This window comes from Carettochelys insculpta, chromosome 15 (assembly GCF_033958435.1).
Source record: "Carettochelys insculpta isolate YL-2023 chromosome 15, ASM3395843v1, whole genome shotgun sequence".
Classification (NCBI taxonomy): domain Eukaryota; kingdom Metazoa; phylum Chordata; order Testudines; family Carettochelyidae; genus Carettochelys; species Carettochelys insculpta.
The window spans coordinates 13,251,435-13,272,615 of record NC_134151.1 but is presented as its reverse complement, the minus strand read 5'-3'; the positions used below and the strand labels follow the sequence as shown (position 1 = coordinate 13,272,615).

The following is a 21,181-nucleotide window of genomic DNA, read 5'->3' as shown; positions in this document are numbered from 1 at the left end:
AGATTAAAATGCTGCCTTGCAACTGCCAAGTTAGTTGACTTCCAAAACTGTGAATTTCTTCCTACCTTGTTCAGTTACTCTGATAATCTGGTTTGCATAACTATTAAATATCTAGTGTGTTTTGGAAAAAAAAAAAAGACATGTACAAATGCTGGTCCAAATGGTTTTGGCTCAGCTTTCCGAAGGATCTGACTGTAATCTCTGTGTTAGATGCTGTTTAACATTCCAACTAGTTTTGGGGAAAAAAACCTAACAGTTAAATTGCAAGAGGTCAGTCAATGCTTTTTGAATATAATAAACACACAATGAAATTTTTCATAATGTGAAATCCTGTTTCACTCTTGTATTTATATATTCTTTCCTGCAAACAGAAACAATTACATTATTTCAGTAAATAAGCCTTACTTTGTGATTTAAAGCAGGTGGTTTTCAGAAGCCAAAAAATTCACACAACGTGGGGATTTTTGTCTGTATAGAGCAGATTGATATCTAATTTGTCAGGCAGCACAAAATGAACTGATTCCGCATCATAAAAAGCTGTATGATGTTCTGAGCCAAAGATCTGAGGTAGACTACTTGGGTAATGAACCAGCTGCAACTTCTTTAAATATTTAGACCTTTGGCTAGTATCTTCTGTAATACCATATAAGAGTAGCATAGCGTATATAATCAGTGTGCTCAAAGACTTTGTTCACTGAGATGGAAAAGAAACAATCTTGCAACTTTTAAGTTCACAAGAACCTTTGTGTGCATGTCTTCTCTAATGTCTGGTCATCATGACACACTCTCTAGTGAACTTTTTTCTCTAATACAGATAGCACAAATATTGCACATATAATTTAAGGAACAAAATCTGTTCTTCAGGCTAATACTTGATCTCAAGCTAAAACTTGTCAGTTCTTTGCACCACACCAATATAAATTACCTAAAATGCTTGCTTAGGTGTACTTATAATTTTCACCACTCTTGTCTTGTAAATCATGGGAAGGTAGTTGTGGGTCCTGCATCTGTTCAAAGGTTAAATGGAGTTGGGGGAAGAGCAAATGTCAAGGATTATTAAAATTTTTAAACAGCGTCTGTCCCTCAGACATTATTATGCTGTCCCTGGGGATTATTACTTCATGGAAAAATTAAGGTTAATCCAGTGCTCCCTGCTCTGTGACTGCCAGAAATTCTTTAATATTCTCACCTGATCCCAATGGATATTTTCACTGAACACAGGCTGTGCTGTACCTGTGATTTTCAGTATATTCACAGTCTCATCTAAATCATAGATTATTTTAATGATTCACAAATAACTGATGATGGATGCGTTTTGCAGTGCATCTTGGTAATTGTGTACTTGTGGTAATTAATCTGTGTAATTGTTAGTGCACATGGTACTGCTGGAATCCTAGAATGATAGAAGGGACTGCAAGGGTCATCTAGTTGAACCTCCTGTCAAGATCCAGGATTTGTTGTGTCTAAACCATCTAAGACAAATGGCTATCCAGCATCCTTTTCCAAACCACCAGCGACGGAGCTACCTCTACCTCCCTAAGCAGTCTTTTACTTTGTCATATTGTTCTTAGGACATATTTCCTGAGGTTTAAGCTAAATCTCCTATGCTGTAGTTTGACCCTAATGCCTCTTTTTCCACCATCTGTGTGGCAAGAGAGAGAACTTTTCTCCATCTTTTTTTATGGCCAGCTTTCAAGTATTTGAAGGCTGCTGTCATGCCTCATTCAGTCTCCTCTTTTGCAAAGGTTCCATCAGCCTTTATTTGTATGTCTTGCATTTTATCCCTTTGATCATCTTTGTTGCCTACCTCTGGGTCCTCTTCAGTATTTCCACATCCTCTCTGTGTATTGGTGACCAAAATTGGACACTGTACTCCAGCTGAGGCCTAACTGACACTAAAGTGAAAATGTACTATTTGATTATCTCTCAGCAGCCTGTGCATTATGAAGGATTTGATTATCTTGCCGGCCTGCAAAGCCCAAGAATATACATCACAGCTAGTGGATTATGGGGTTTGCAGTTCTTCCTTTCTTTTTCAGTACATTTATCATCTACCCAAATTATTTCAGGTGAGAAAATAGGCAGCTGTCAACCACGAGTGAGGATACAAAACATAACTATGCTTCGAAGGAATTTCTCTGAATTTAGGCGAAAAGCACTAAATGTGAATGGGGAGAGACTGTAATCCCAATAATTACCTGTAAATGCCATTGTCTGATAGATTTGGAGTAAAAATATGGTCATTTCTCTGCATACAACATTGAATGTGAACTTTGTTTGCATCTTCTGTAGACCACACTCTACAGGAAATTAAAAAACAAATGTAAGAACTACTTTAAATCTCTTTGAACTATAAGTTTCAAAATATGTCAGCATTTAAATTGGTTCATCAGATTTGACTATGCCATAGATAATTATTTAAAAGACAAAATTCATGCTACTTAGCTTCTAACATCTGACTAGTAAAACAGTTTCTTCATTTTCAGCATTGAAAGGATTTTTATTTGACTAAACAGTATGAGGTCACAGAGACTTCAGCAAGATGCTTTAGGGTACAACAAAACCATGTTATCTTTAAAAAGTTGTGTTTTAATGAACTCTCACCTTAATGAACTATCGCAAAGGAAAATTGACATGAGACTTGAAATGTATAATGCAGCGGTGGGCAGCCCGTGGGCTGCATGTTGCCCACTGGGACTGTACCTGTGGCTGGCAGAAACCTGGCTGGCCCACATGCCTGTTGTGCACTTGGACACTGGAGCCCCACACTTTCTAAGCCTCCTCCCTTCCCCCAGCACTTTTGGAGTGCGTGAATCACCTGATTTGTGCTCCGTCCCCACTCCTCCTCCTCCCTTCCAGAGCCAGAGTGCCATGAATCAGTTGTTTGTGGCATTCCATCTTTGGGGAGAAGGGGGAGGAGCAGGGAGGAAGCATGAATTAGGCAATTTGTATGCTCCAAAAGTGCTGTGAGGGGAAGGAGCAGATTACTGTGGGTCTCTGCTGCACAAGAGGCATGGAGGAGGTAGTGAGATGGTGGGCCACAGGTGGAGCCCCAGTGGACCACAGGCTGCTGTGGCTTACTGAGGTGAAGTAGGGCCACTCATGCAGTCCACCCTCTGTTTCTGGCTGCCCTTGCCTGGTGTCATGCCTACAGTGCCGTACAATCTACTCAACTTTCTTGAATTTTGAAATGCCATGTGACTTTCTGTACATGCTGTGCTTCTTCTTTTACTTCTGGATATACAACAGGAGCACTTAATTGGATCTGAGTAGCAATAGGAAGGTGTTTTATGATGTCTTCAAGAATTATTACTCAGCCTCCTGGGTGTTTTCTGAAGCATTCTATGGAAACAGAATTGGGCTGTTTACTGAGGAGAGCAGGAAGCAAGCTAATAAACAAGAACAAGCAATGAAGCACAAAAAATTAATTTAGCTTCTGTCTCCTTTCATATACAACTTCTCATTCATTCAAATGGATAATTACAAGAAGGGACAAAACATACTTAAGCTTATTCAGGCAAATACATGAATAGGACCACCAGAATGACATGCAGGATCAAGAATGATATTTGAAGGAGTGGTTTTGAGTGGCTCACAGGGGAATAGTTTGTTACATCGTCAGAAGCTTACTGTGCCCACTGCTTTATCAGCAGAATTTCTTAACTGATCTCAGAAGTGGGGTTTTTTATGCCCACAGGAGAACTCCTGTCAACATACAGCATCTTCACCATATGCAGTGCAGCAGTATCAGTACAGCTGCGGTGCTGCATGTGTAGACGTGGCTTAAGATGACTCCTTCATTTGTGGAGATTGCCCACATCACTCTTCTTTGTGCTGGGGGAGAGCTCATGCTTCAGGGTTGCTACTACTCATACTGTGCAGGTGCATTCTGGATGTTGATTTTTATCCCTCCCCTCTGCACCATGTTCTTCAGCCTGGTGATTGAAGTAAAGCATTGTAAGGTGCAGTTTGGACCAAAGGGGAAGCAGGTGTCAAATTGTGACTCTGCAACTCCATGTGGTTCCCAGTGTGCTCCTGGGGTAGCCCAGAGCTGACTGATAACTCGTCTGTGGGGTGGAGTTTCAGGTCCTGCTCCTGAATTATCTGTCATCAGTAACAGAGTCTGCAGCTGGAATGTGGTTGGTGATGCATGAACTAAATCCAGCGTACTGTATTTTCTTTGCAGTGATGACAGTCTATAAAACTGTATAACACTGACTTACTCTGATGTAGCACAAATCTCTCGGGTAAGAAGATGCCATTTTACAAGAAGGCTGGAACAATTTATAGTGGGAAATGCTGAGCTGTACCTTCCTTTTATCCCTGTCCATTCCTTTGGCCAAGAGTGGAGACCTGGAGCCAGCGGCAGTGGGGCAAGAGGCTGGGATTCTTAGTAGGGGGGTGATGGCTTGGATCAATATTCCCTCTAACCTTCTCCATCCATGTGTGGAATACTTTTCTAAGTACCCTGAGACATGCAAATATGCACCACCAGTAGGTGCTTTGCTAATCAGTTGGGTGGCATTTGAATCTCTTGAGGTGCTGCACAAGTGCATAGCTTGCAGGGAAGACTGGCTGGGACCATAGGTGATGGAGGATCCCAGACATGGCTTAGTGGTTGAGGGCCTGGTGCAGGACAACACTGGGCACAATGTCTGGGGGCTGCAGCACCCCTACACATCCTACTTTTTATCACATTTCATGTTATTGCTTTTTGGACCCTAACTCTGCCCAGAGTTTTTGCTGGGATATGGAAAAGATATTTCTGTTTATTTGGGATTTGATTATGCCTGTTCCACATTTCATAATTATGGATATTATGAAATAAGTTCTGATAGTTCCTCTGAAGATGAGTCAAATTGTAGCTGTCTAAGAAGTATTAGCTGGAGTCTGAGCCAAGGTGTAATGATGTCTTCACTAAAGTGTGGTCAAACTGCAGCTCCCAAACCACTTGCAGCTCTTCTGCGGTTAAAGTTTCACATCATCCTTCCCTGAATCTCCACCTACCAGACAGGGTGGGATTGGCAGAGGCAGCTCAGGGATTCAGTTTGGCATGGTGGATGCATCTGGTGTGTTTCAGGAGTGGAGCAAAAGCACAAAGCGCCCCTGCAGGTGCCTCCTGTGGTATTGAAGTCCCAACACACACACACACACACACACACACACACACACACACACACACACACACACACACACACACACACACACACACACACACACACACACACACACACACACACACACACACACACACACACACACACACACACACAGTAGAAGCTTGCACAGTGCACCTAGTTCTTGAATTTCTGATTATTATTGTATGCACACACACACACACACACACACACACACAGTAGAAGCTTGCACAGTGCACCTAGTTCTTGAATTTCTGATTATTATTGTATGCAGCTCAATAGACTAGTAAGTTTGGCCACACTGCAGGCTTGCCTGCTTTTTGGTTCTGTCAAAAACTGAAGAAATATTTTTGTTAAAGGCCAATAAAAAGTGAAGACAGAAACTGTTTCTTCAGATTATACTGGCCTCTGTGTGAATTTAAGCACTTCAAAGAATATTAAATGATGTGCAATTCCTTGTGGTCTTTCTGAGATAAAACTCATTATTTGTGTTGATGCATATGGTGCATGTTAAGACTTGTTCTTCTAAAACATCCAGCACTAAAATGAGCCTTATGTACTATTTTAACATTAACTACCCTTGTTTTAGTTTTAGCTTCCTTTACAACTGTGTACGGCTGTACGATACAACAGAGAAGCCTTTGGGAAAATGCAGCAGACCTGAACGATCAGTCAAAGAGGGACAGATGATAGTAGGGACAGAGCAGTAACTGAACTGATGGGCAGAATACTTCCAAGAGCTTCTCAACAGATGAGTCCCAGAAAATCCACCAGACACCCAGGCAGCAGAAATCAGTCTTCTAATACAGCAAACTGACCAGAGAGATCAGGAAGGCCATCTTGAAAGCAAAAAAATGGCAAAGCCGCAGGCCCAGATGACATTCCTGCAGAAACCCTCAAAGCAAACATAGATGCCACAGTAGAAATGCTGTTTGCTGTGTTTGAAAAGGGCTGGGAAGAAGAGGATATACTAACAGACTGGAAGAAAGGCTACCTTATAAAGATCCCAAAGAAGGGCAGCTTAAGCAACTGTGAGGACTATGGAGAAATCACACTTGTGCCAGTGCCAGGAGGATCTTCAACAGGCTCATCCTGGAAAGAATGAAAAACATAGCGGACCCAGAGCTGAGAGACCAGCAAGCAAGCTGGCTTTCGACATCATAGGTCATGCGTTGACCAGATTGCAACATTATGAATTACATTGGATCACATCTATAGAATGGAATTCACCACTTTACAACAACTTCATTGACTGCGAGAAAGCCTTTGACAGCATACACAGGGAAACTCTCTGGCAGCTGCTCTGGCATTACAGCAAATCAACCAGGTTTAGTTAGCCTCATTTAGAACTCTTACGAAGGAATGACCTGAAAAGTTTACCGTGTCGGACGGTTCAGAAGGAGTTTCAAAATGAAGATTGGAGTCTGACAAGGCTGCTTGTTGTCACCATTTCTCTTTCTCCTGGTGATAGATTGGGTAATGAAGATGACAGCAGGGAAAAGAAATGTGATCAACTGGACACTGTGGACCCAGCTGGGCGATCTGGACTTCACTGATGACCTGGTATTTCTGTCCCCCAGCCACAGACAGATGCAAGAGAAGATGTCAGATCTTGACATCTCAGCTACAGTTGCCTTAAATATCCACAAGGGAAACACTAAGACCTTGAAAATCAAAACAAAAAGCAGTCAAGTAGCACTTTAAAGACTAGCAGAATAGTTTATTATCTTATAGTGTATAGACTAGCACGGCTTCCTCTCTGTTACTATTCACCTTGAAAATCAGCATTAGTAGCATGTAGCCATCATGCTTGGTGGAAGGGCACTGGAAGCAGTTGAGCTCTTCACACACCTGGGCAGCAACATCAGTAAAATGTGGGACCCTGATGCTGATGTGAGCGAGGATTGGGAAAGCAAGAACAAATTTTCTTCTCATGAAATACATCCGGAATTCTAAGTAGATGAGAACTTAGACTAAGATAAGGATATTCAACTCCAATGTCAAATCAGTCCTCCTGTACGGAGCAGAAACTTGGAGACCAACAAAGATGACTGTCAAAAAAAAAAATCCAGATGTTATCAATAACCTCCTCCAGAAAATCCTCTGGATCCATTGGCTATACACTATCAACAACCAAGACCTGTGGCAACTGACTCAGTAGTATACTGTCACAGAAGAAATCAGGAAGAGAAGATGGTGTTGGATTGGACTTACCCTCAGAAAACCAACCAGCAACATCACAAGGCAAGCCTTAATTTAGAACCCACAAGGAAAGGAAGACACTCAAGAAACACCTGGCTTAGAGACCTGAAGGCAAACACTAAAATGTCGGAATACACCTGGTAAGAACTGGAAAAATTGCCCAGGACAGGGGACACAGGCAAATGGTTGTCAATGACCTGTGCTCCAAGATGTAGTAGTGGAAGAAGCTTGCTGATGTCTTTCTGTCCTAAGTGTAGTACCTTTTGGAGATTTAGATTTGGTTGGTTGGAATGCATACCTTCTCAAAGAAGTACTTTTCATAGGAAGGTAAATGCATACAGCAATTTTAATTATAGCTAGTGGAACTAGAAATGGACCAGTTACCTTTTGCTGATGGATTGAAACCATTGGATCCATCAAGGACATCCATGAAATCTTAGTTTAAAGGTGACTGACAAAATGAAGATAAAATTCATTGCACAGTTTTTATGCATTAAGGGTATTCGTACATTGTCTCCCATTGGAGAAGTTATTTGCTCTCCTTTTTTATTAGAAATGATACGACATATTTTTGCTTAAGGATTTCTTGGTAGCTTGTGAAATTCTAGCATCAAAATAGACTGAAACATAAGTAATTGTAAGAAGAAGATATTTTTCCTCAGATTTGGTGGTTGTGGTGTTGATGACAATCTTTTTTAACTCAGCTTCCTGGAAGACAATGGGAAGAAAAGCTTTGCAACCAAGGACTCAGGAAGCTTCCACTTCTATCCTTTAGTTTTCTATGGAGTCACCAAGAATACAAGGGAGACAAAACTTGATATAAAAATAAATGAGTCTTCTCTAAAATAATAAAAAGTTTCATGTCATTTTATATGCAAAGGAGAAAAAAGGGTGCAAACACATTTACTGTCTTTGGAGACTACCTTTAAAAATGTAAATAAAAATGGTTTAGGGCCAGCACTTGCTTGTAGGCCAGAATATCATGCTAACATGATATTTTGCTGGGATTTTGTGAGATGTTTAAAAAATCAATGTCTACATGCCATTAAAATTCAATGGGAATTAGGCATTTCTCTTTAGACTCCTTAGAAAATCCTGGCTTTTACTATGTTTTGGAAGTTCTTCACAGTGTGTGTGTGTTTGAGTGAGGGACAACTGATGTTAAATAAGGAAAATATCTGTCTCTTGGTGGGTCAGCTGACTGTTCTTCCTCCAAGGATGTCTTACTTTTTTCTGGTTCATTAACTGGAGAATAAAGTTAATCTAATTCCAAAAACTACATTAGTTAAGAGATGGGTGTTTATAAACTAGTAACAGCAATCCAGTGTACTGCTTCTGCTGGTGTGTATTTTATATGTAGCAAAACTTTATACTTAGCTGTCTATGCAGAAACAAGTGATTTGGTAGTTGTAAGTGGTAGTGTAAATTTTTGGGCTTCCACTTGAGAACTTTTTGTTTTCAGGAACACCAGCAGGGATATTGAGGTTTTAACTTTCATTATCATTCTGAGCTGCTTTTTTGTTTTTCCGCCTCTTCCCTTTGCTGACTGCCATTGTCTCTGCTACCACTCAGGACAGAGTAAGTAGTTTGCACACATTGGATACAAGCCCTCTTGTAGAGATTCTACACTTAAAAATAATTAGGACCTGTATTGCAGTGATGAAGCTACATTAGTGCTAAGCTACAGTTGTAGGCATGGGGTCAGGTGGAGCAGGTTTACATGATACACTACTAAAAGTGCCTAAGCCCTGTTTACATTAGTTCTGCAACAATAGTTTGCAGCTGCTTTGATAATTATACGAAGTTTTCTAGTGTGGACAAGGGCAAAGAATCTTGCACTACTTTTGGCCATAGCTTCAATGGTCCACATAAATTGTCCCACCCTCCGGCCTAGATTGCAACATAGCAGTGAAGTACTGCACTGTCAGAATGTTTTAGCTATCAAAGAATTTCAAATAACTGATTATAAGATGCAGTAAAACCTCCTGAATGAAATATCTTATATAACAAACAGCTTCATTCTCCCAGGAGTCATGGCATGGCTGCTTGGAAGTATAGAAGTATTCTTCTCTGAAGAACCAATCACGCTTCATTCTTTTCAGGAACTCCAGTTTTCAGACATTCTTTGTTACTTTTGTCCTTTATACCATTAATCAGCATCTTGCATAACTCAGAAGGATAAGAGATGTTCCTCTGTGATATTTGTTTTGCAGGTCCTGGAAGTAGAGTAGGAAATGTGTGACAGCACATATGTGGTTTCATTTTATAGTTAGTACATTTTAAAGAGACTGTGATTCTCTGCTCTTGGTCTGTTAGCATAACCTGTACACCGATGTGTGGTTAACTGTCCCATGTAGTGGCACCTAGACCACTTAACAGAGAAAGAGTAAGTGTCCTCTCCAGGCTGAACTGAGTGCCATCTAGCCTTTAGCTCAAGCTGTAGTGGTACCTGCACTAAGCTCCAGATGGCCCAGGTTCCAGAGTTCCTGTGAGCAGTTACATTGGGCCATGTCTACAAGCAAAAGTACCATGTAGGTAAATTGATCTAGAAACCAGCCAAGTTAATTCGGGGCAGCCCTGTGTTGGGAAGGTCTAGGGATGGTTTAAGTTTAATTCCTGAATTACTGATTGTCCTATTAAGACCAGTGTAAAGGTACCTTACAAGAGTGCCCTGGTTTGACTACATTGGTTTCAAAGTCAATTTAGTTAAATCAGTATATGCATAGACAAGGTCTCCAGAGCCAATGTTCATTTTTCTTTTCACTCTACTGTTTTCTCATTATCAGGAGCTTATATTAAATCTGCTTGCTGCAGCATAAGGAACCATTTACTGCGTGATCTAGAAAATGAATCACAGTTGATTTACTGGATGGTGGTTCCAGGCTATTTTTCAGTAATGCTGGTGGCGGTGTAGCTAATACATCTGGTATGCCCTTCTGATGGTTTTGAATCAGGGTTTGAGGCAGTAAGAAAAGAAATTCTGCAATGATAAGAACTTATTTCTATAGAACTGATTTGTTAGGCATGGGCTGGGTGAATCCTTTTGTTTGTACAACATTTAGCACTGTAGAACCCAACTTGATTATTATTTTTAGGCATTACAGTAATATACATGTTTAATAAGAATAGTCAGTAATAGCTTTATTGAACAGGGGTGTTCTGATAGTAAGACATCCTTAGTAAAATTTCTCACTGAGGTTAATAAAATGCTGGTTTAGACCTTCAGCTGGAACAGTAATCACTTTAGTATATAAAAGTGAAAAACATTGTCATCAGTCACTGGGAGACCCATTGCAAATTCTTGAACTCTGCAAATTAGCAAATGAACAAGCCCAGGGAAACAAAGACACTTCATCACAAAATGTACCTTAATTGTTTTGTCAGTTGCAGATTAGTTTTAATTATTTATTTATAATATTACTTCACATTCCTGTGATATTAGTTCGGGAGCGCTTTAAAATCCCTGCTCTTCAGTCGTTAGTGGGAGTGAGGTGAGATCATCGGTTTTTGGGTGGGTGGATTAGTAAGGTTTTACTATATTCAGAAGCATTACTTTTTATAAATGTCTTTTTCTGGATTTTAGTTTGTCTTTTTACTAAAGATCTTTGCCTTAAATCAGGACCTTTATTTCCTAAGAGAGCAACTGCCTCATTTTTTGCTTTTTCAGCATGTGTGATCATAATTTTCTGTCATCGCATATTCACTTCAACGGACATTGATATCTGAGGCAGAACATTTTAACCTCAACTCAAGAATTGTTTTGAAGAACCATATGCTCTCTTAAAAAAATAAAAGTAATTTGTGTTTTTATGTGATTTCTGTTAATAAAGAATGAGAGGGAAAATATAGAAACTGATAAGTCTATATTTACCATCTTTTGGTTTTTAAAGCAAATTACGATTAAGACAAGTTTTAGTGCTTTGTAAAATACGGCATTACAGTATCATGAAATATTTTTCTGCTAGGCAAGACGGAATCTCAGCCTCCTATTTTATAGGACTTTCAAACTCTGAAAAACAGGTTGGTGTCCTTCCCGTGAGCCTCCTTGCAAGCAAGAGCAACAGGTATTTATGGCTACGTCTACACGTGCCCCAAACTTCGAAATGGCCATGCAAATGGCCATTTCGAAGTTTACTAATGAAGCGCTGAAATGCATATTCAGCGCTTCATTAGCATGCGGGCGGCAGCGGCGCTTCGAAATTGGCGCGCCTTGCCGCCGCGCGTCGCGTCCAGACGGGGCTCCTTTTCTAAAGGGCCCCGCCTACTTCGAAGTCCCCTTATTCCCATGAGCTCATGGGAAGTAGGTGGCGTCCTTTCGAAAAGGAGCCCCGTCTGGACGCGCCGCGCGGCGGCAAGGTGCGTCAATTTCGAAGCGCCGCTGCCGCCCGCATGCTAATGAAGCGCTGAATATGCATTTCAGCGCTTCATTAGTAAACTTTGAAATGGCCATTTGCATGGCCATTTCGAAGTTTGGGGCACCTGTAGACACGGCCTATGTGATGGCCTTTCTTAGGAAGCAAGAAAATTCTAGGACAGTGAACACAGTGGGCTTGTGTACACTAGCCCCCTCTTCAAAGGGGGCATGTAAATGAGCTAGATCGTGGAATAGCAATGAGGTGCTGCACTGTGTAGCTGCAGGCACTCCGAAGTACCTGCACAACTTCCAAGTGCCCTTAGTCCCAAAACATTTTGAGGTGTAAGTGAGGGTTAATCACAGATGTACGTTAACAGCCACTTTGTCACAGCAGCAAGTCAGCTGTTTAATTGCTACACTCTATAATATAGTGAAAAACCAAATACATGGACCTGATTAACTTCTGTCTTGCTCTTTATGTTGACTTTTGCGCTAGTGCAAAGTCAACAGTGCCAGGTGGGCAGTGAATCAAGCACTTCAACTTTCACTTATTTTAGATAATTACTTTGTCTAATAAAACATTCAGTAAAGGTCACACTGGATCTAACGCAAAGTTTTTCTTTGTGTATAAATATATAAATGATGATTGCTAGATTCTAATTCTGTTTGCTAAATGTTACTGCCATGAGAGAGATGTGAGCCCTGCAGGTCTAATCTAGTTTAAGCTCTTAAAAGTTTGCTGATGCCTCCCTATTTGCCATTTGGTTGTCAGTAATTTCCTGTGCAGTGTCATTCTCTCTGTAAAAGTAAAGAAATATGCTCAGAAGATACTCAGGAAGACCAGGCAACTGAACTGTGATTAAAAAATAAAAAAAATTATAATAATAAAAAAAAGCAGCCATTGTGAATAAATGCTCAATTTTTGTTAACTTGGTTTTTTTCTACCATAGGTCTCAACAAATGACCGCATATTACATCAGACAGTGATGAGTCCTGCTGATCCCTTACAGTATCTGACAGACCACTGTGGATTCAGAATGGGGGCATTAAAGTTAACAGTGAATTGGCAGGTCTGTCTATTTTAAGCCCCTCCTAAAGTGAACAAGGCATTATGTCATTAATTAATCATACCCCCAAAAGGAGTTAGGTTAGAGCGAATGAATTCAACACTTAATTTCTGACTTCCATTTGAACTTGGTGCATCAGTACCTCTTGTACAGACAGTACGTTACAGCTATTTCCACTGACACATATTTGGTGATAAGGATGATGTATATAAACTTCAGCTTATTCAAGAAAATTTCCTTTTCAGATTCGTGATCATACTGAACACAGAGCTCTGGGTAAAGATAAAAATGTATAATAAATAGAGTATTGTGTCTTTTAAGAGGAGGATCTTAACCTTTTTGTGGTGTAAACCACATCTTCATAGAGCCAGTCTTGTGGACACCTGCCCTTTGATTTGTGGTTATGTGGATTACCTCTTCCTGCCATTGGCAGATGTATAACATACTGGTGGCTACTACAGCAATACCTTATCTAGATAAGTAAAGTTAGCTTATCTAGACAAGTAAAGTATTTAATGTTTTTTTAAGTTGCATTTAATGTTACTTTGCAGCTGGACATGAGGAGAAGTAAAGTTGTGTGACCAGCCAGATCTCTGCAAGCCAATAAAAAGTGGTCCATGGACCACAGCGTGGGATCCACTGTTCAAAGATCACGTTCAGTTGCCTTTTAAAGATTGATACATTGTTTTTCTTCCTATGGTCCTGGTCCAGAAGAGCACCCGTATTCAGGATAGCCCTTCACTTTAAGCATGTGCTTAATCTCACTGTAATCTATGGAATTTGAAGCACATGCTGACAATTAAGGAGCTGCTTAAGTGCTTTCTTGAACTAAAGCCCAAATTAGTATTTGCTGCTTGGAAAAGGTATTTATGTTTGATAAACACACGTTCATATTTTTATGCATTTTTTCTGAAAGATTTTTTATAGGCCAGTGATGCATGTTTCTGACTTAATGATAAATAGAGCTTATTTTATATGTGCTTGCTTTTACGTCACAAGAAAAAGAGTTATGGCTTATGGACTTGGAGGAATTTGATCCAATATTATTCTATTTTATTGGGCCTAGTAAACCAGACTTGCTTTGGGTTGTTCTAAAAGTAATCTATGGAATTGTGGTCTGCCAGTATAGAATAGCTTGTGAAATATCTTAAAAGACATGGGGCTAGACGAATGCTTTTTTTGAGTCACTGAAGATGACATGTAAATTCTGACAAGAGAAGATGATTTGAAATTTCCAGTTGTAATCATTGTGTTACAACGAAGCTTTTATGAGCTGACTTGTGCAATAGCAAGAGTTCCATGTATTTCTGATGTAACCGATTCTACTAACTCAAGAGTAGGATGTTACGAAAATGTTACTTGGGAGGGCAGGTGTCAAAAAGTAAAGGCAAAACTGTGCTCCACAAGGGTCCAAAATACTGTTAAGCATCATGCAAAGGAAGTATATGAACTTAAACAGAGCTAATACTAACATTCTGTAGCACTAGTAAAGGCAAGCAGAAAACCACCTGGTTTGTAAATGCCATTTACCCATTACTTATTTTAAACAAAGTAATGTTAGGGTACAGCTTAGGATCATTGGACTAAATTCTGCATGTATTTACTCCTGTGAAGTTAATTGACTGATGGTGGCAGCGTAGTTAAGAGTAACTGAAGGCTGAACTTGGAATATGGAATATTAGCTGTTCATCTGCTGACTGATTTTTAAAATACAGTGTTCCTCTTCCATATGTGTTTGTGCTGCTGGGTTTTTTTATGAAGGCAATTTAAACATGTTAGGAAAAACTGTAATCTTATGTGTTTGTAGCACTGATGGCATTTCTGATAAGAATTTGTTTCTGTAATACTTATGGAGGTTACCATCACAGAGATTTCCTGAGTGCAGTGATGCTAATTAATACAATGCTTTTCTAATCCTAGGCTGCTTCTACAGGCCTTTTTGCTGCCCTGGGCCTGCCAGCCACGGAAGTGCAAGACTTGTACTGTGTATTAGGCAACCTGTCACATTTTTGAGATTAGATAGTCTATTTTAACATATTTGGAAAGCAAATGTAAGTTTTTCTTAGTACTCTGTGCACAGTGGTTTTTCTAGTAACAGTAAATGTCACTTGCTTTCACTTGCAAATACACTGCAAAAGTCAGATCTTGCTACCTATGTGGAAGTGTAAGATGAGCATTTTTTTCTTTGTAGAAGCTCTACTTTTTTAGTTCATTCATTTCTGAAGGGCACGTGGACTCTTCTTGCGAACATAGAACATAATATTCAAAAGGAGGACATATCAGACGTTAAAGCCTAATGCAACAGAGATTTAGCCAAAATGCCAAGATGCAGCAATTGAGTGTATCTCAACTTGGACCCGCAGTTCTCCTTGCTTCCTCCCCTTTGTGCCCAAATGCTTCCAAATTCTTACAGCATCTGACTTTCTTTTACTGCAGGGCAGAGGACATAAAAACGATCTGTTCTTCAAACTTTCTACTTTCCAAACACGTAGGCATCTTCAAACTGAGATGTTCCTAAATATAGACTTCTTGCCCACTCCTGTGTCAGATCATTTTCCTTCTGTTTTTCATTCCTGTCGTCTCATCCCACCCACTGTAACTTCTCAAGTTCCTGTTCTCTGAGGTTACATCTTTTCAGCAACAGTCTTAGGCCCACACATGGTCCTTGTGTTGGAGAGAGTAGAAAACATGTGTCTCTGTCTAAAGCAATTCTAGTCTAAGCAAGAACCAGTGGGATTGTAAAAAGAGTCAGCACAACTGGACAGGATTTCTTGGAACCACCTTCACTTCCTAATCATACCAAAATGGCAAAGACTGTTCTATAACACTGAATCTTTGTAGTACTCTAGCTGGTTAGCTCCTGGTGATGGTGTTTATTGCTTGGACTGCTCCCATTCAGTTGCCATTTTCCTGTGTGTGTCATGCGACAATTGCAGACCATGAACCAAGTGGTTGCTGAAAGGCAGCATGGTCAAGTAGTTTTCTTTTCACTGCTCCATTGCATGCTTTTAATTCTCTTACAAATGTATTGACACTGAGTTATTTATCAGTGAGTTATATGTGGTCCTGATAGGCATTGCATATTAATCATTCCTATTTGATTAGCTACCCGTAAGCTTCTCTGAAAATTTCAATTAATGCTTGAATTTAGAGAGAATTTAGAATGGGCTGGGAGGATGGTTTGGGCTTTAATTCCAAACAGATGAGTGATTTGTTCACTTGTATATGTGTTACAACAATTTTAAGGTCGCTCCTTTTCCCTCCTTCCCCTCCCCCCACTTCTCTTACTTTGGAATCCACAAAATGTAACAGATGAGATAATAACTGTTCTGACAGCTTCAGGTTCTGCTTACCACATATGCAATACCCTGGAAGAAGTTTAACCATTTTCCCTTTCTCTCCCCTTTTCAGCTCAGAGACACTAGGCACCTGCTGTTTTTATAGAACTTCACCACACTGCCAAGAAGAAAACCAGCTCATCAGGAAGGACAAACAATTGAGACTGAATTGTCATATTTTGCCCCCTGGTATTTTCACCAAGTAGTAAACAGAGGGAAAAGAGGGCAGGGTGAATGTGTTAAACAAACAAAACCACCCCTACAACCCAACTGGGGCACCTGTATCTATTGTACATTTTATTTCAAATTTAAAAAGATGTTAAGAAATATTTTATAAAACTTTTTTTTTTTTGCAATAATTGACGCATGAGATGGGGAGAGACTATATAAAGTGTACATGCAAGGAACCACTTGAATTATTAGTATGAAGAATCACTGCGAATATTTTTTTTTAAATGTGACAGTCTAATCCATATGTTTGACAAGCCCCAGTGATGGAGCCAATTGCCTGAAAAAATGACTGTAACTTTTGTACTTTTGTTTTGATTCTTAACTTTAGCACTGCATTTTCCATTCTACAAGGCTTAGTTAGTATTTAGTCTGCGTGTTAGCAGAGCTGTAACCTGTGATCTAAAGCATGTGCAAAATCAGCTGTTTTGTAAAATATGAACAGTCTTGTTAAGTGAAACCAATGTTTCCCAGAAAGATGATGGCAGGATGACAACAGCAACTCAAGAGCTCTTGTTTATGGCAAAAATCCTCCCCTGTGAAGTTGTTCTTTACTTATGCTGATGTGACACTATGGGAACAGAGGGTGGTTTGAAATATGCACCAAGAAGTGCTACATCTCTGACAGTAGAGTCATTTTGATTTACTTGTGATGCTACAGCAGTATGGGATTTAAGAATGGATACTGTGAAGATAGGATAGCAGTCATTTGCCAGGTCTTTGGTTTTTTCCCACTTTCAGAACAAAATAGGTCTCATGCAGACAGCTAGTACAGCAAGAGTTTCCACTAGTGTTCCTAATGATAGTTGATTTCATAGAAATGAAGGGCTAGAAGGGACCTCAAGAGTCCAGCCCCCTTAATTTACATTGTATCAGCTGCGTCGGATACCATTAAATCAAAATTAGAATGTCAAATCTTCTATCCTCTTTCTTCCTTTCTCCAAAAGATGTTTAGTAATAGTTATTTCAGCTGAAGCTAGTGAATGTTGAGCATACTGCTAGAATTAGGCTTATTAATTTATTTGCTGCGGATAGTTTTTAATATTGTGCACACATTTTCCTGACTATATGATTTCCTGTACTGGTCTTAATAATAGAAGGGGATTCACTGGATGCCTGACTTGGGAGAATAAGTATTTATTTTGGAGAAATGAAAACGTGCACATAATCTAAAGCGCTAATAAAGTACAAGTTCCTCTTTCCATGGAAATGCAAAGGCTTGTACTAAACTCTTTTCCTACTTATTAATGGTCTGATCTCATCAGGGAATGTAAGATATCTTTGTACAGGTTATTTGAAAATAGAGCACCTTTTCCAAGGGACTCTGGTTTCCAAAGGCATAAATAGGGTTTCATAACCTCTGTGCATGGATCATGAATTAAGTAGTCTTTAATGTTGAAATCATGGTGACCATAACTGTATAGCTTTCCCGCTTTGCTTTGATTTTTGGTAACTCATTGATATGTTTAGTAGAGGGAGGGGAAACAATAATCCGAATCGAGGAAAGTGATCCTGGTTGGTACATGCAATTGAAGGCAGTTCTATATTAGAGATTTAGTGCCTATTGTAGTTTGATTAGTGGTAACTTAATTTATTTATAAAATCAGAAACTGAAACCATAGCACCTGTCTTTCCAGAACAATTTTAGCTGCACATTGTTCTTGTACAGTAGATTTAAATTATACTACTTTTCATAATAAATTGCAGATTTTTTTAAAAAATAGAGAGTAGTATTATTGTTTTCCTTTTAATGTAGTCAAAGCAGAGGATCAGCAGTCTGGTCATTTTGGGCCACTGCCCAAAATATTAGTAGGATTTATTATAAATTGAGGCATCTTGCTCTTAGACTACACCTGCACTACAAACAAGGTGTGTGATTCCCAGTTTGCATACACATCATGCTCATTCTCATTGAGTGTAAATAGCAGTGTTAGCTGCATTAACATGTGTAGCAACAGCTTAGTGGGGCCTAGTACGAACCCACCCGTTTCAAGTTGTGTAGTCAGAGCAACTCAGTCATGCTGCCACTGTGGCTGCCATGCTACCACACTTACATATACCACACTTACATAGCTATTTATGCTGGTGCAAGTAGATTTCTATGCAATTTGGGAATCACATACCAAGCTTAGAGTGTAGCCATAGCCTTACAGTGGATGGGACGTAGTGCAGTGAGCTAATGTGCTAGCCTTTTACCTCTGGAGACCAAATCCTGCTTGTTTTACAAGTAGTTCATGGGGGTGGGGTGTCTCCTCCCACTTAAAAACATTTTTATTCACATGAAAACGACAAAACTCACAAGACAACATGGCACAAAACAGTTTCTGCTCAGGAAAAAGGCCCAGGACTGTACTAGCAGGGTTATTCCGTGCTGGGATTGAAATGATTGATGTTGTGTATGGAAGCCAGTAGTGCCTGCCTGACATCTGACTCTTAACTGGTGCTCTTATTGCTTCTCCTTCGTGAGCACTAGCATACATCAGTTAGAGTATTACTAAACATTAGTGTATGAGAGAAATGCAGGTCTCTGCATTGGAGAATATGGGTGATTTAAGCAAATAAAATGTTTAAAAAATAGTCAAGGTAGCTAACTGTATTTGCTCATAATAATGAGTTTGTTTTCATGGAAGTGATGCAGCCATTTTGTTTGAAACCAGATTTTCATTTTGAAATGAAACTGTCAGGGATATTTTAATGATTGAGGAGTACAGTAATGTATTGCTTTTCACTTTTTGGCTTTAGTTGCTTAATATTTAAGCTTCGCTTCATGCTACCTTTTTATCTGTATACTGAATGGTCACTATGCCTCCTTCATTTTGTAGACTTGAATGAGGGGAAGAATGATTCACTTTTAAGGTTTGTTCAGAGATAAATGTTAAAGAATGTTGTGTAACATTTATTCAAATAAAGCCTTGAATTTTTTCAGCACTTGTGGAAGGGAAATGATGTGGAATAACATTCCTATGCTAAAATTTTCCTTTGTTCCAGAAGTCCAGAACCAACAGGCTTTGATTAAATCTTGTCTGCTACATTTCCTTAATTAGACTGAGGATGCTGATCTGCTCTTGGGAGTGCATCCTCCAGAGTGAATTCCCACTCAACTAACACTGGTTGTCCTTAAGTTTGGTCCATGGCAGCTCGTGCATGTTAAAGCTTTCTTGACCAAATGGCTGCTTTCCACAAGAAATGGTAAAAGCCCCTGCATAGACAATGGGGAAAGATACTGTGCACCATGGAGATGCAAAGACAAAACGTGATGACTGTGATCCAGGGATGCAGGCATGGAGCACTGGGTACAACTTAAGATGGAGGTGCACCATGGCAGACTGGGATTCCTGCCACAGTGGGTCATGAAGGCTGCATCCTCTGCATTGGCCACGGCAATGGGGAGTGGCATAAGAGCTCTGTGCAACCCATGAATCCCCTTGTGGTGTGGGAAATCCTCTGGTGACCAGCTAAAGTGGTCTTTGGTACCATTTTGTGCTGACAATGTTGCAGAAAGCTGCTGAAACACAAGAAAGAGCAGAGGCCTTTGAGGAACAAGTTCTGCATACTGATCTGTTACTGGCTTCTTAATTGCGATATTAACACAAGTAATCCTCACTGTAGTAGCACTATGATGAAAATTAATTCATCTGTTGCAGGTAAAGGTAACGGAAACTTTCTCCATTTAGGTAGGAAACTGCCCCCATTGAGTTGCATTATCTCAGTTTTCTCTGAAGGTGGTGAACTGGTTATGCTGTGATGGTTAACTAAAAAAAAAAAAAAGGCACATTTGCAGCACTGGGATCAAAGCAGGGTCAAGTTATTGCTTGTCTCCTCAAATGCCAAAATCTATAGAAACTCTACCAGCTGATAAAATGAAAATATGGTCTCAATTCCTGTAAATTCAAACTTCAATACTTAGGAAGACTTACACCTCTTTTATTTGTGTCTCAGTTAATCAAGTATAAAGCAAACTATTCAGGTAATAATCTATTTAGAAGTGTATGTTAAGCATGTTAGTGACAAATCATTTTCCTCTTTCAGTGGTGTACAATTTTTCGGATGTGACAGATCAATACAGTGTAACTGGTTACTTGTTGGTAATACATTCAAATGAATTTCAAAGTTGGAGTTAAATGAGTATGTGCCCAGTCTTTCATGACAGCTACCTTGCATCTGTCCCACATCCTATCAAACATTTTGGTTCCCAATGTAATTGTGAAGTGCATCATATCTGCCCCCCTCAGTGTCTTGTGTAGAGACGAAATAGGGTATTTGTTGTGTAAATATTCCATTTTTTACTCTTACTTTGATTGTAGGAACTCCCATTTTTCTTTTTGTCCTATTAGTCATTCATTCTTTCAGCAGTGTCTTTTATTTTGGTTTTATTTCATTAGGCTTACGGTTCAGAGAAGAAATCTTGCTAAAATGCAATTGGTCACTCAGAACTTCTTTATGGCATTGGCTATATAGTCATCACTGGGAGTCATCTGCTTATGCTACATGGCTACAGAGCCCTTGAGAGTAGTTAACTGTATCTATTTCACAGACTAGTACTTACACTGATTAATTCTCACTCCAGTAGCACTATAATGAAGGTATAAATGTAACACCAGTGATGGTGTCATCTAGACTTCTGTTTATTGCTCCCTGGAAGCATCGATGAGGTGATGCTTAATGAGAATAGAGTACGGTGTGTGAGAGCTGTGACTGCAGGAAGATTTTCTAAGTACTTGCCAGCTAACTAGTAGTAAGCAGGTATGAAGGGGTAGAGTTTGCACTGAGGGTAACAGGGAAATGGAGTCCATCAAGGCCAGCCTTCAGTCATGCAGGAAGAGCTATAGAAAGAGAGGGACTATGGTAAAAGTC

General features: G+C 39.7%; 1 protein-coding gene across 3 annotated transcripts in view; it reads left to right on the top strand.

Annotated features, from left to right (window-relative positions):
* The window catches only part of PWWP2A (PWWP domain containing 2A), a 46,249-nt gene extending 26,959 nt beyond the window's left edge, over window positions 1–19,290 (top strand). Inside the window, exon 3 of one of the 3 annotated variants that reach the window (XM_075009371.1) lies at window positions 16,173–19,290. Coding sequence is in view for 2 of the 3 variants with exons in the window: in XM_075009373.1 (XP_074865474.1) it covers window positions 5,728–5,828 (101 nt within the window). In the remaining variant the exon portion in view is untranslated. Of the gene's footprint in view, window positions 1–5,727; window positions 8,485–16,172 lie in introns of those variants that run through there. The other 2 variants (XM_075009374.1, XM_075009373.1) reach the window with 2 other exon arrangements.
* The last annotated feature ends 1,891 nt before the right edge of the window (window positions 19,291–21,181 follow it).